Source organism: Zalophus californianus, chromosome 4 (assembly GCF_009762305.2).
Source record: "Zalophus californianus isolate mZalCal1 chromosome 4, mZalCal1.pri.v2, whole genome shotgun sequence".
NCBI classification, from domain to species: domain Eukaryota; kingdom Metazoa; phylum Chordata; class Mammalia; order Carnivora; family Otariidae; genus Zalophus; species Zalophus californianus.
This window is the reverse complement of record NC_045598.1, coordinates 6,072,034-6,088,127: the sequence shown is the minus strand read 5'-3', so window position 1 is coordinate 6,088,127 and position 16,094 is coordinate 6,072,034. Positions and strand designations below refer to the sequence as shown.

The 16,094-nt window shown below is 39.7% G+C and overlaps 1 protein-coding gene across 6 annotated transcripts in view; it reads left to right on the top strand.

Moving 5' to 3' along the window:
* RERE (arginine-glutamic acid dipeptide repeats) overlaps positions 1-16,094 on the top strand; it is a 418,893-nt gene that overhangs the window by 241,503 nt on the left and 161,296 nt on the right. For all 6 annotated transcript variants that reach the window (XM_027580026.2, XM_027579626.2, XM_027579705.2 and 3 more), the window contains 2 exons: positions 4,352-4,457; positions 6,219-6,315. In XM_027580026.2, the coding sequence (XP_027435827.1) occupies positions 4,352-4,457; positions 6,219-6,315 (203 nt within the window). The remainder of the gene's footprint in view (positions 1-4,351; positions 4,458-6,218; positions 6,316-16,094) is intronic.

The following is a 16,094-nucleotide window of genomic DNA, read 5'->3' as shown; positions in this document are numbered from 1 at the left end:
TAAACCTCTTGTAGCTTGATTCCTGTCTGCATCCGTAAACTATCTGTACGATAGTAATATCCAGCACTTACTGAGAGCTAGTTCACTTTACTCGTATTAATTTATTTAATCCTCACAACTGAATGTGGCAGAGGCTATTATTTCCCCTCATTTTATGTATGAGAGTAGTGAGACTTGGAGAAGTCATTTGCCCAAGTCAGTTGCAAAACCCTGATTCATACCTAGGTGGTTTGGGCTAAATCAGATGATCTCTATGTTTACTTTTGCTTTCAGTTTTCTGTGATTCTGAGCAGCAGTCTTTGTCTAATGAACAGTGGGAAGAACACGAAGATATCCTGTGGTTAATACTGGGCAGCACCTGTGTGTCTGAGGCAGCTTTGGGAGCATTTACTGGTAGAGGGGGTGCGCTGCTCTGTTCCCCTTTGCTGTTCCTCAGTGCACAGCAGCTTCCAGGAGAGATGGCATTTTAATTTGTAAAACCTCTTTAGGATGCTAATGTTAGTGATGCCATTTTGTTGATGTAGAGAAAACAGGAGGCTCTCCCCCAACCCCACCTTATCTACTGGTTTTGTCTGGGGAAGAAGTCTAGATATAAGCATATAAAATGAAATGCAATTCTAGAAATCCTTTTGTTCTCCCCTTCATTTGTCAGATGGCCGGGTGACTCTACTTGAGGTTGTCCCCAGCAAACTAGTGATTGCAGACAGGACTAGAAGGCTAGATTATTTTAGTCTAGGACTCTGAAACAGCACACCGCCTCCTTTTATAGACGTTTAATCTTTAACTTCCAGGCCTGTTTTGAAAGATTATGTCTGTTACAGCTACTTATGTTTGTTCAAAATTTTTTTACTTTGAATCTACCTTTTGTTCTGTTGTATCCGGAATTAAGATTCTGGAGGCTTTTTTAAAACACAATGCTGCCACCCCCTGGTGATTAGGTAGTACTGCATTAGGAAATCCAATAGGCTTTCAACTGCCTTTGTATATACTTGCCTCTGGTATTAGGAGTCATAAATCTAGGTACAAATAAACCAGAGCAGTAATTTGTGTGTGTGTGTGTGTGTGTGTGTGTGTGTGTGTGATCATTAAGTGTGTGAGGGTCAGAAGTTAACATAGATATTAAACTTCAAAAGGTAGCCAGAATTGCTGGCTTGGTTCTGAAAAATAGACATTGTATGATTGCCAGTTAGGATACCTTTAAGAGCTTATTTCTGTTGTCCCTCAGGTTTTCAGACATCTTAGATGTGTTAAAAAAAAATACAGGGGAGTAGAGATTTCAGAACATGGTTTCTAAGACTGCTAGTAGATCTGAATTCCTTTGAGCCCTGTTAAGTAGTTCATTACTGTGAGCATTGAGGCATCCATTAGTAGTTAAGGGACTGAATATCTCTCATCTCTTGAAAGAAACCATATTCTCATGAAGAAATAACTCCTGTGATTCTCAGCAAAGTTCCTGAAATTTTTCCGTGAAGCACTGGTTATGGTCATCTACTAACAGAAAACTGAGTGCCTACTCAGTTCCAGACGCTTTTCCATCTTTCTCCTTCTTTCACTCATCTGTTAGGTAGGTTTCAGTATTCCTGTTTTACGGAAAAGGGGAGGCTCAGAATATCTTATTAACACCCCACAGTCATGTAGCTAGGAGGTGGTGAAGATGGGGTTCGAACCCAACTTTTGACAGACTTTACCATGTTCTTACCTACATTCCATGTTCCCTTCTGGTAGTGCTTAAACCAGGCTTTGTTCTCACCATTCTGGTTTAGCTTTTCTTAAAAAAGAAACTGTTAGACCATTGGTTTTAACCGGGGTGGGGGGAATAATTTTTTCCCCTCAGGGAACATTTGGCAACGTGTGGAGACATTTTTTTGGTTGTCCCAATGAGGGAGGGGTGCCTCTGGCATTTAGTGGTTGGAGGCCAGGAATGCTGCTAATAATCAAGCTGTGCACAGGATAGGCACCCACAACAGACTTATCTGGACCAAATGTCAGCAGTGCTGGAGATGAGAACCCTCATATGAGACAGTGTATTAACTTAGTCGAGTTTATTCTTTGAGTTACCTCCAAACAGCCTCTGCTCCTCCCCCTGGTTTGCCTCACCCTGGCCCTGCTGTTCATTGCTATGCCTTGGAGGGAAGCTGCAGTCTTTTAGTTGCTTTCTCACCACCTGGTGTGTTGTCCCGCACTGGTTGGGTATTTGGTCAGCAATAGAGATAGAGGACCCCACTTGTCTGAGGAACAGCCCACTAAAGGCAGGATTCCGGTTCTTCTCCATACCATGCAGAACGTTTTCCTGTGCTACATGCAGATGGACTGGGGGGATGTCTAGTGCTTCCTCTCTTTTCTTTGTGTCTTCCTCAGGTCTCCTTTGCCTAGAAAGAATCCATTGAAATCTTTCCCATTTTTCCCCCCCAGGTCGGATGTCACCTCCTTCATAATCCTCTACAGGGAGTAATTGCTCTTGTGTATAAACTCTTGCATGTAACATTTATTCTTTTTATGTAACACTGATTCATCCTGATTTTCCCACCTTTAGTATAAACAGCATAGAATGTAAAAGTGCAAAATGGAAAGAAAGTAAAAAATACCATTTTGTAGGTTTATTCTTTGTGTACAGTCTGTTTTATTCAAAGCAGTAATGATGCCTTGTTTTTGGTGGCCTGTGTTTTTTCACAGTTAGTTATAAAGTATGAACCCTGGTGTTGATGATACTCACTTTGGAATAGCACTTCTTCACATTTGAGTTCATCAAGACTTTTGGCAGTTCTTTTATCTCTAGTAATTTAAATGGCTTAAGTATTTTAGTGAAGGTTTTTGTTGTTGGGTTTTTTTGGAAGCCTTTCTGGCCTTTTAGTAAAGACTATATACATATCTCTCATTTAAGCAGAAAGCATCTTACTTTATTAAAGAAGACTCCTTTGACATATTTTAGACATGGTCACCTCCTTCATAAACATGAGATGTGTCTTGAATTTTAGTTCTCATTCATTTCTGACTCACCTCCGACCTGTCGTGAGAAGGTAGACACTGCTAAGAGGAATAATACTGCATTCACCTTGGGGAGGTCTCTTAAGACCCTCACCTGGGTTAGAAATTATTTTATAAGGCCCTGGGAAGCCTTAGTGCACTTGCCATGTTCAGCTGTCTCACAACCAGGTGTACAGAGACAGTCTCCCTCAGGCTGTAGCCCCATAGCCTTTAAATAGAAAGGCAGTATTTCCTCCTCTATTCTTTTTTTCCTTTAAATTTTTATTGTTATGTTAATCACCATACATTACATCATTAGTTTTTGATGTAGTGTTCCATGATTCATTGTGCATAACACCCAGTGCTCCACGCAGAACATGCCCTCTTTAATACCCATCACCAGGCTAACCCATCCCCCCACCCCCTCCCCTCTAGAACCCTCAGTTTTTCAGAGTCCATCGTCTCTCATGGTTCGTCTCCCCCTCCGATTTACTCCCCTTCATTCTTCCCCTCCTGCTATCTTCTTCTTCTTTTTTTTTCTTAACAAATATTGCATTATTTGTTTCAGAAGTACAGATCTGTGATTCAACAGTCTTGCACAATTCACAGCGCTCACCATAGCACAACCTCCTTTATTCTTTGAATGAACCAGGAGCCATGTTAACTTCTGGGGATAACATGGCTAAGTGTCCCACAACATTTAGGGGCCCCTGATCATCATAGAACTCTATTATTCATAAATATTTGTGGACAAGTTGTTCCATTCTCTGAAAATTTGAAGATAAATAAAATACGATCCCCTGCTCCATGGACTGCTAGTACCTTCACCATTGCCCACATTCTGTATGTTAGTTTTCCTGTAGCAATTACTGCAAGTCAGGTGGCAGTACTGTAGAGGGGCTGTAGTTCAGTCTGGGAGATTGACACACCTTGGAGAGATGACTTTGTGCCAGGCCTGGCCGGGTAAGGTTTTTCTAACTTATTGCCCTTAATGGCCTTGACACTGTGCTGACACAATTTATAAATATTGACCAAAATGATTAAGAATTTAGATAGAAGGATGTGTTCATGTAGTTTTGTATAGTTTATGCTAAATAACAATATTGAATGAATTAGTTAAACTGGGGAGATTTATAGGTTCAAGTTTGGTCTCCTTTGGTTTCTAGGAATAAATGTTTTGAGCAATAGGGTAAGAGGGTGTGATGGCTGGGATTAAAAACATCTTTGACCTCTTCGTTGCCTTATGTATTTTTGTGGTCCTGGTGATAGTTGTGAGTCTCCCTCTCTGCCTCTCCACCTGTTTACAGGGGCTTTTGATCATGGGTATGGTATACAGCTGTGGGCACCCGAAACCCTGTTCCTAATGCTGTTAGATTTTCCTTTTCAGAGTAAGAGGGACCATCTACTCATGAACGTCAAATGGTACTACCGTCAGTCTGAAGTTCCAGATTCTGTGTACCAGCATTTGGTTCAGGATCGGCATAATGAAAATGGTAAATATGTCCTGGTTTGATTTTTACATTTTCTTAGCTTTGGACAAGGCTGTTTCTAAAGACGCTCATGAAATGGAGATAACCACTATGAAAAATTGTCTCTGAAAAAACTTTTTGTAACTAAGGACATTACTGAAATGTTTATTTGTATACTTTTGCTGAGTTCTTTTATTATTTTTGCCTTAAAAAAAAAAATCTCAAACAACCAGAGAGATGTGCCAATAACATCTTCCCCTTAGACTTGGAATAGAGATAGGTCTTCTTTGGAAATAACAGCAAAATTACTTTTTCTCCCCTAATGATGAACTAATAATACCTAAAACATTAGGGTCATGTTTTATTTCTTTTTTCCTTTTCAATAATCTGTATGATTGCACTTCTGCGTCCAGGACTGTGAACTTCAGTTTTGAAAGTGTGGCTTTCCTGAGTGGTTTGGGATTCAGTTTGCATCTTTTTTTTTTTTTTTTTAAGATTTTATTTATTTATCTGAGACACAGAGATAGAAAGAGAGAGCATGAGCAGGGGGAGAGGTAGAGGGAGAGGGAGAAGTGGGCTCCCCACTGAACCAGGAGCCAGATGTGAGGCTTGATCCCAGGACCCCGGGATCATGACCCGAGCCGAAGGCAGATGCTTAACCATCTGAGCCACCCACGCGCCTCCAGTTTGCATCTTGACTTTCAGAATAATCAGGAAGGTAGTTCAGAGGATCTTTTTTTTCTTGCTCTGGCATTGTAGTTTCTACCCAGTAATTTTATTGACTCATGAGATATGCACATAAAATGTGTATTGCATTTGTTCTGATGTATAATTGTGCATTTTTATTGATTTTTTTGAGTGGTGCTGGGCCTCATGCTAGCTGCTTCACATTTGTTATCCATTAGTCATATGAATTAGAGTTTGTCATTGCCCACTTTCAGGTGAGGAAATCGATATAGAAATGCTCAAGGAGTTGCCAGGTGACATGTCTTCTAAGTGGTCCCCTCCAGGCTGGGATCCAGTTTGGTCGGCCCTGATGTCTGTACTCTTCCCACTGGTCCATACTGCTTTTGGTGATAAGGTTTTGAGTCAACAAAGCAGTAATCAAACACAGTTTTGAAGAATGATTTTTTTTTAAAGATTTGTTAATTTATTTATTTGAGAGAGTGAGAGAGCACAAGCAGGGGGAGTGGCAGAGGGAGATAGAGAAGCAGGCCTCCCGCTGAGCAGGCAGGTAGCCAGGACCATGACCTGAGCTGAAAGCAGATGCTTAACCGACTGAACCACTCAGGCACCCAAAGAATGATGTTCTTTTATAACTCACTAGTTTTTTTCCTTCTTTGAAACTATAAAAATTTCTGTTAAAACAGTTAAATTATGGTTCCTAATTAAAAATTGTAACTTGGTTATTTTTTTTCAACAGAAACAGTGTGATTTCACTCTATTCTGGAATATATAGCAATAAGAAATTAAAATGGACAGGATCACTAAATATTTCAGTAGTTTATAAGTTTGTTAAAATATGATAGTTGTTTCCTCTTTTTTTCCCCTTCTTTTTTCATTAATTGCTTAATGCATTTCAGCAAAGTGTGGGGATTTGGTAAAAGGTGTAAAACATACCCAATAGGATACTTTGTTCCTGTTGTTATTCCTCCTGACCAGACCTGGTTATTTATTGTACTTTCTTTAGTGGCAGGTGAACCTGAAAGAAAGATTTTGCAAAAATTTTCCTAATTGTTTTGGGAGGCTCAATTGTAATATCTTCTTAATTAATTATTTTGACAGACTCTGGAAGAGAACTTGTCATTACAGACCCAGTTATCAAGAACCGAGAGCTCTTCATTTCTGATTATGTTGACACATACCATGCTGCTGCCCTTAGGTAAGTGCCAGAGATATGGTCTTTCCTGCAAAGGAGCAGTCATCGAGCATAGGAGGTAGAGAGTCTACCTGTCCTGATCTCTTTTGATAATCATGATATTAATCAGACTACTCTTATGGTCTCAGTAAGCTAACACCCCAGGGTTAACTTTGTGGATTATTGGGATTTCAGAGGTTACCTGTATTTTCATTAATATGTGTGTGTGTGGGGGGGGGGGGGGAAACTCAAAAAAAATTTTTTATACCTTCTCTGTAGTTTTGTACCTCTGTTTCCTTATTAATATCCTGGTATTGAAAACTAGTATCCTGGCACTGGTTGCTAAAGTATTTAGGATGAAGTGTTATGGTGGTCTACAGATTATTTTCTAAAGAATCAGTTACTTCTACTAGAAAAGAGAGAAATGGGTGAAACAAATATGGCAGCATGTACTTGAGAGTCTAGGCAAGGTTTGTACGAAGTCTTATTGACCTTTTCTTTCAATCTTTTGTAGGTGTGAAAAATTTCCTACCAAAAAGCTTTGAGTTAGGGAGAATGTATTGAAGATTTTACTCTGACTAAGGAGGTAATATTGAGGTAGTCTTAGGTAATTATGTGAAAAAGTGACCATGAGCCACTGCTTTGCACTTTATGGTATTTTCTGTTCCTTTCAGGAAAAGAACACAGATATATATCCTGGTGTATTTTGTATGTAAGTGGAAGACTTTGGGCTTCTTAAGTAGTAGAGGAAGTAAGACAAGTGATATTCTTATAACTCTTTCCCAGGTAGAAAGAATAAAGTGGTAAAAGACTACTTTCTTTGTTAAAGAATATAGTTGGGAAAAAAAGGCATAGGGATTTGCTTGCTTTTAGCTTAGCTATAATGAGATAAAACAGTTTCTCTATTCTGTTGCTCAGATGGTATTCAGTAAAACCATATGGAGTCTCTTCTGCAAATCTACTTAGCTAAAGCCAGTTATTTCAAGGCAAATTAGTAGCAACTTTTAGGGCAGGTTTGGGTAGATGTTTTGGGCCAGATCGTCTTTCATATGCTCCCCCTCGTGTAGCTACTCTGCTCAGCCATTGTAGCACAAAAGTCATAGGCAACATGTAAATAAATGAGGTGGCATACACCAGTAAAACTTTATTTATGGACACTAAAATTTGAATTTCATTTAATTTCCACATGTCAGGAGATATTACCCTTTTTTTGATTTCTTTCTTTAGCCACTTAAAAATGTAAAAACTGTTATTGGTTCTGGGCTGTATAAAAATGGCCAATGGGCCAGATTTGGCTCAGGAGCCATAGTTTGCCATTCCCTGCTGTAGGGGAAGGAGTGTGTGTGGTTAGATTTGGCTTCTTACAGGACTTTAGATAAATTTAGAGAATTCCTGTGGTGTTTTATAAACGTCTTCCAAAATTCCCACAAGCTTTTTATGTCTTTGTGGCAGTGACTTTCCAATCTTAAACTCTAATGCTGAATGAAGCAAGTTAACGGAAGGAAGGAAGTAAAGATGGATGGATGGATGGGACCATTAAATTGTTAGTGAAGACAAGTGACTTGATCCTGGCATTCTTTGTTAACTTGCTCTATGCTTTTTCCCTCCTGTTTCTATCTTGTGTCAGTGGTTGAGGTACCGGATTTTAAGCAATGTAGAGTTGAAGTTAAAACAAATAAATATGTGAGACATAACTCTGATTATTTAATATGTTTTGATATATTTGCGTAAAATGAATATATTTAACTATTAGCTGCTCTTCACGTTTGTGGAGTCATTTTATACTGTTTTACCCTTTCTATTAAAAAAATTTTTTTTTAGTTTTTTTAGAAGATTTTATTTATTTATTTGACAGAGATAGTGAGAGAGGGAACACAAGCAGGGGGAGTGGGAGAGGGAGAAGCAGACTCCCTGCGCAGAAGAGAGCCCGATGCTGGACTCGATCCCAGGACCCTGGGATCATGACCTGAGCCGAAGGCAGATGCTTAACGACTGAGCCACCCAGGCGCCCCTCTATTAAGAAATTTTTAAAAGATTTTATTTACCTATTTGAGAGACATGGAGAGCATGAGCAGGGGGAGGGGCAAAGGGAGAGGGACAAATAGAATCCCCGCTGAGCAGGGAGCAGCCCCATGTGGGGCTCTATCCCAGGACCCTGAGATCATGACCTGAGCTGAAGTTAGACACTTAACCAACTGAGCCACCCAGGAGCCCCTATTTTACCCTTTTTAGAGGAACCAGTTGTCCCACATAATTCCAACTGGACCCAGTGAATGTACTTTAACTAGGTTTATAATTAGACACTTCCTGGAGATGTGTAACTGTGTGGTCACTGCCCCTTCCCTGGCCACAGAAGGGCTGGAGTGCTGATGGTGATTCTTTGTCTTCTTTTCACTGTGGATATGACTAGAACCCTTACTGATTAGTTTTTTTCTTCCTGTGGTGTTTTCTTTGAAGTGACCATGAGGTGGTTTCTTTATAGCTGTCATCTTAAAATTTGATTTGTTAGCTCTTTGTGTGCCCTGACAATTGGATTTTTTTTTCAAAGATAACAGATGATAGTGGTCACATAATTATTGAACTGGCATAGTAGGTGCTCAGTAAATACTTGTACATGTATTGACATTTGTCTACCTCTGAGCTCATATGTATGGTTCTTACCATTATAGTAATCTTGCCTGGTTCTCAGTTTTAGAGTGCTTGCTTTAAGATCATCTCCCATAAAAGCAGCATTGAATGGCACCTCCCACCCCCGAATCTCTTATTTGTTCCTTTTCTCTTTACCAAAACTATTTTACTTTGATTTAATTTAGTTTGATTAATTTATTTAGTTTTTAAGATTTTATTTGAGAGAGAGAGTAAGAGCTGGAGGGAGGGGCAGAGGGACAAGCAGACTCCCCACTGAGCATGGAGCCTGACATGACAGTGGGGCTCCATCCCAGGCCCCTGAGATAATGACCTGAGATGAGTTCAGATGCATAACCAACTAAGCCATCCAGGTACCCCTAGATTACTTTAATTTTCAAATATGGCAGGGGGTGGTAGTGGAATTAACCTTTAACTTTTTTTTTTGTAAAGATTTTATTTACTTATTTGAGAGAGAGTGCCAGTGTGGGGGGGAAGGGGTAGAGGGGGAGGGAGAGCTTGATGTGGGGCTTGACCCCATGACCCTGAGTCCACGACCTAAGCTGAAACCAGGAGTTAGACACCCAACTGACTGAGCCACCCAAGCTCCCTAACCTTTAACTTTTCTCCCAATTTTTCCTTCATTTACCCACAGAAAGAATTTTTTCTTCCTCTATAGCTATAAAGCAGTTCTGCCAAAAGTAAAATCAGTTTTGAAGGAGACAAATAAAATAGTCCATAGGCACATGAAGAAGGATCAAATGAATATAGTGAAAAAAACGTGGAGGAGAAATAAAAAGAAAGACTGACTGTGTTAGTGCTTGGCACTAAGATCCTGTCAAAGATCAAAGTGCTCAGTTGTGTGGATTCATGGGACTCAGTAAATTTGAGGGGCTCCTGCCACTGCGTTCCCTCAGGAGGAAACTGATGTAGAGCTTTCTCTTTCAAGCTGGTGTGTTAGAAGGAAGGACAGCACTTTGTCCGTTAGCCATTGTGAATCAGACAGAAGACAGCATTCCTCTGCAGCCTATTCTGTGTTGAGTTATAGTATTTACCTACCCAAACTAAATTCACTTTCAGAGGAGACTGTGGGACCATCAGTTACAGAAGCCTGTGTTGAGATCCGGCGTTGCTGCCTGCTGCTCTTTTTAAATTCCTGTCTTGGCTGTCCCTCATCCCTGCCTTTCAGGCCAGGGTTCTGCTGCTGTTTATTTTCTTTTTCTTTTCTTTTCTTTTCTTTTCTTTTCTTTTCTTTTCTTTTCTTTTCTTTTCTTTTCTTTTCTTTTCTTTCTTTCTTTCTTTCTTTCTTTCTTTCTTTCTTTCTTTCTTTCTTTCTTTCTTTTCTTTCTTTTCTTTCTTTTCTTTCTTTTCTTTCTTTTCTTTCTTTTCTTTCTTCTTCCTTACTTCCTTCCTTCCTCTCTCTTTCTCTCTCTCTCTCTCCCCCTCTCCCTCTTTCTTTCTTTCTTTCTTTCTCTCTCTCTCTCTCTCTCTTTTTAAAAGATTTTATTTATTTATTAGAGAGCACACAAGCAGGGGGAGCAGCAGAGGGAGGGGAAGAAGCAGACTCCCTGCTCAGCAGGGAGCCCAACGTGGGGCTCGATCCAAGGACCCTGGGATCATGACCTGAGCCGAAGGCAGACGAAGACTTAACCAGCTGAGCCACCCAGGCACCGTATTTTCTTTTCTTCATTACATTTATCAATAGCCATATAGTAAAGTTAGTATCTTGAGAGAAGTATTTTTGAGTTCTCCTTACTCCCTAGTATGTGTTTTTGGCCCATGCTGATAAAATAGTAAAAACACCTGATTGAAATGAGAAGACTTCAGTTTTTTTTGTTTGTTTTGTTTAAGATTTATTTATTTGAGAGAGAGAGAGAGAATATGAGCACATAAGTAGGAGGAGGGGCAGAGAAAGAGGGAGGGGGAGAGGATCTTTAGCAGACTCCCTGTCCAGTGTGGAGCCCAATGTGGGGCTCGATCTCATGACCCTGAGATCATGACCTGAGCTGAAAACGAGTCAAATACTTAACTGACTGAGCCACCCAGGCACCCCAAAATGAGAAAACTTCAGTTTGAATCTTGGCTCTGCCACATAGTTTTGTGATCAAGGTCCAGTTTGTTAACTTTGAGCCATCCTTTTGACAAACTTACTTAAGGCCACGTGATTAAGTGACAGAACCCTGAACCACACATCTTCTGGTTCTACATCCAGTAAGATAAGGGGTGTGAAAAAGTCTCTCAGAATGCCTCCTGCCCAATATAGCATGAGTAGTGCTTACAGTCATTGAATCTGAATTGGGACTTAGAGCATAAAAGGAAGAAAAGAAAAAGTGAAATTAAATGTAGTTCTGTACCGAGTTATTGATGACACAATTACTCAGCATCCATTTATTTTATTTTTCTGTTGCCTCTTGGCTGAGTTGATTGGATGCTTTGATTACTTCAGGTATGGGAGGAAGAGTTTAGCTCAAGGAGCCATCTCTAGATGGTCTAAGAATGAGCAGATAAACCTGTCCTGAGAACGAGCAGATAAATTTTATTAACGCTAAATAAAAATTATTGCTTGCAATTTGTTTGCTGTGTTATTTTTTTCACCCTAAGGATCATGTTTTATTGATGATCAAAGAAAGGATCTAGAGAGATTGCTTTGTGATGCTTTGTGATGCTTTGTGGACCGTGAACATGGGATGTGGCAGCATTTTCAGCTTTACTGTGCACCTGTAACATCGAATTCCCAAGTATCAGAAATGTCTCAACGACTTCAGGGCTGTTTCCCCACTTTCTGATTATCTGCTTCTTCAAGGAATCACTTAGAAAAAGTATATCCTCAGGCAGGTCAGGTGACAAGCTATCATCTTAGCTAGGAATTTGTCTTATAGGAATATGTTTTAGAATGAATTTTTTGGCAGCCCCCTGGGCCAAGAAACCCTGAACCGGCTCTGCAGAGCTGCTAATCTCCCCCCTTTTCATTCTGAGTTAACTGATCTCTTTACTTTGTTATTGGCATTTAGGATCATACTTACAGTGATTGGTACAGACGGATTCCATCTTTGTAGGGTTCCGCAGCCATCCTAAGCATTGACACAGGTCCTTTAGCTCCTGAGAGTTCCCTGAGGAGCTTCATGATGCCTCAGAGCTTTTAGTTTTGCAGTTCCAAGATCATTTCCTGGCTTTAATTAACTGTTGTTTTTATATGTGAAATAACTTCGGCCATCAGCGTTTTTATTGTTTTGTCTGTATGTGCTCAGTACTTCATTAGACACCCATAACTTGACAGTCATTTTATTTATTGGTTCATCCATCATTTAACAGGTCATTGAGCTGCTCGTTGGGGAAGGGCTCTGAGGTGCTGGGAGCACCCACCTGAACAATATACTCTCTCTGCTCTTGAATACTTGTCAGTCCTGTAAAAATTCTTTTATCTGGAGCTACCTGTAGACACACAGAAAAGTTGTAAGTCCTGCATTTCCCCCAGTCTTCTTCAGCGTTAACATCTGACATAACTACAGTATGGTTATCAGAACCAGGAAATTGGCATTAGTACGATGTAACTGAACTGAGGACCCTTTTGAATTTCGCTAATGTCTTACTCCATTCAAGCTGCTGTGACAAAATACCATAGACTGGGTGGCTTGTAAATAACAAATTTATTTCTCACAGTTCTGGAAGCTGGAAGTCTGAGATCAGAGTACAGTGTGTTTGAGTTCTGATGAGATCCCTCTTCTAGTTTGCAGACTGCCAACTTCTTGTATCCTCGCGTGGCTAAGAGCAGAGAGGGAAGGCAAGCTTCTAGTCCAACACGACAAGATTCATTTTATCATGCCTCTTTTTGCAACTTTTTTCTTCAACAGTGAAAAATTCTCTTCCTGTTATTAAAATATAATATTTTTTTCTTCAAGAATACCCATAGTTTCAGAATTTGTAACCCATGTCCCTGTGAGAAACAGATTTACTGACTAAATTTTTGTCTTTAAATTTTGTCTTAATATGTCAGCAAGATAGCATTTTCCAGCGTAGCTTAGGTCAGTTCTGTTCTTTCACACAGCCTTGCGTGTGGCTGTGTTATCCATTTGTAATAGAATTAGGTTCATCTGTTGGACTTTGTCTTCCACTTCTAGCTCCTTCTGGCAGATGTGCACTGTTGTTAAGTGTTGGGTATGTGAGGGTGTGTGGGCTGTGGCTGTGCTGCTGAGGGTCAGGGCCGTGGACAGACATGTAGTTGTCAATTCTCTTACCATGGTCCCATCCCCCACCTCTTTCCTACCCATTTGCTATCGGTAACTGATTGCTTTGCTTCTTAGTTTATCCCTCCTGCATGTTTTCATTTCAAATGAGCAAATACATGTCTGTGTTCTTATAACCTCTTTTTTCTTATATAAGGATAGCATCCTACAGATACGCTTCTGTGTTTGGTTTTTTTACTTTAATGGTATGTTTTGGAAATTGTTCCGTATCAGTTCATAGAGATCTTCCTCATTCTCTTTTACAGCTGCATAGAACTCCACTGTGTGGCTGGACCCTAGTTTATTTAGCTGCTTTCTTGTGAATGGTCATTTAGGTTGTTTCCAGGATGTTTCAGTTATAAATGATGCTACAGTGAATATCCTAGTGCATATATAGTTCCTTATTGTTGGATGTGAATCTTTAGGGTGGATTCATCAGAGAGAGATTGCTGGGTTGAAAGGCGTAGGTATATGTGGTTTTCCTCCAGAAAGCATATGCCCATTTGCATTCCCTCTGTTTCCCCAATAGAACGTGTGGTTTTATTTTTTAAAATAGTGCCAGTCTGATAGGTGAGAAATAGTATCTCAGTATTCTACTGTATTTTGCTAACAGTGAGTGAGTTTGAGCGTTTTTCCATTATGTTTGAAGGATATTTTTGTCTTTTTTGGTGAGTTATCTGTTCGTGTCATTTCCTTTGGGATTTTTTTTTTGTCTGTCTATAAAAGTTCTTTACATTTTCTCTCGTGTATGTTGCAAATGTTTGCTCCCACTTGACAGTTCTCTTTTATGGTTTTTGGAAAAAAATTCTGCAAGACTTACTTTTACCTAGTCAAGTCTGGCAGTCTTTTCATTTATTCCCTCACACCTTTGAGTACTACTTAGAAAGCCTCTCCCTGCACCTGATTTACAGAGGAGTTCTACTCAGTCGTCCCAGCACCGTTTATTAAAAAGCCTATTTTGTGCTCACTTCAGCAGCACATAGACCAAAAAGCCTGTCTTTACCTCAGTGGTTCAAGATGGCAGCTTTGTCACAGATTACTTTCCGTGTGTATTCTGTCATCTTGTTATTCTGTCATCTGTTCATTTATGTGCCACTGCCATGCTCTTTTAATTGTGGAGGCATTGTAGTATTTTTTACCGTAATACTGATAGTTTCCCCTTTCTCAGTTATTTGTTTTTCCTGGAAATCTTCGTAGTAAAGTGTTTCATTCCATTAAATAGCTGGTTGATGGCATTGAGTTTATAGCTCAAACTATGCAGAAATGCCATGTTGAGTTGTCCTATCCCAGAACAAGGGGATGTTTTTCCATTTGTTCATGTTTATTTTTGTGTCGCTCAGGAGTATTTAAGACTTTTCTTCATAGAGATGTTACCATTCTTGTTACACATTTATTTCTATGCATTTAATCTTACAGATATATATTGAACTCTGTACCCTACTAATAAAGAATACACATTTTTTTATATACCTTGGCACATTCTCAAATTCATCATATGTTAGAACACAAAGAAAACATTTATCTGATTAAAAGGCAATAAAACTATAGTTTACAAACAAAAACAAAGAACAGAAAGACCCTATCACCTGGAAATTTGAAACTTCCTATTTCTTAACTATAGAGAACACACTGATGGTCACCGGAGGGGAGGGGGACACTTACCATGATGAGCGCCGAGTAACGTATAGAACTGTTGGCTCACTATATTGTGCACCTGAAACTAATCTAACACTGTATGTTAACTATACTGGAATTAAAATAAAAAACTTAAAAAAATAAAGCTTCCTACTAAACAACACCTGAGTAGAAGGGGAAATAAAAACTGAAATTAAATAAATTTTTAAAAACAACAGTAAAAATACAGTGTACTAGAATCTGTGGCATGTATTTAAAACACTGATGAAAAGAAGGCTAGTTACACTAAACCCATCAATTTCAATGAAAAAACAAATGATTGAGTTCCCAGCTTAAATGATAAAAAGAACAACAAATAAATCAAAAGGATGCAGTGATGTCCAGCTCAGCATATGTAGAAGAGATGCTTAAAACAGTTCCATTTGACAGTGGGGAGGCAGAGGCGTCGAAGTGGAAGTGGACGTCAGTTGTCACACATACAGCAACTATTTAGGAAACTATGTTTCCTAAATAGGAGGTAGATGTGGAGCCATATTCTCAAAACACCGTAAATGAGTCAAGATGAATCATAGAAAGATAACCCCTGGGAAGGCAAGAGAAACAGAAGAATGAAAAACAGAAAAGAAACTTTAAAAAAATTTCTGTGCCTGTCATTAGTCAAATGACTCACAGTTGACAAGATGCTGACTCTTGTCTCAAGATCTTTCTTTCCGTTTGTGCTCAGGCAAGGGTGATGACCAAAGCTGTAGGCCGGCCTGCTGCTCTAAGCATTCCGTGCATTGCCTGTGCACCTTGTTGCGAGTTTCTCTGAGGTTTGCACATGTCTGGGAATCTACAGAGACTTTCCCAGTTGTGGATAGTTTCGATGGAATGAATTTCTGGGCTATATTTCCATATTCTCTCCTGTGTAAGGTGGTTCTTTTCCTGCTCCTTCATCCCCTTCAGATTGCCTCCTCCCACCAGTTGGGGCACTTGTCAAATGGTGCAGCACCCAGGGTGGAACTGTGGGGCACCACACCAGGGAATACCGAGGTGTACCAAAAATGAGTCCAGCAGGAAGCCTTTGTTTCTGATGAATGAAAGGCCCCTTAAATAGTCATATTTCTGTTCACAGTGAAGCATCCCATTAGAAATGGGGTGTATAGGACCTTGGGGGTTCTGTAATCAGATATTTCAGCACGGTGAGAGTGATGACAATTTCCTCTTAACAGTTTCTAATCCTTCATTCCACAAACACTGTCAAAAAATGTACTGCTTTTGAGAGAGTAGATGAAAAGAGTGCTTTGGAGAAAAAAAATATTGAATGCTTAAAACGATACG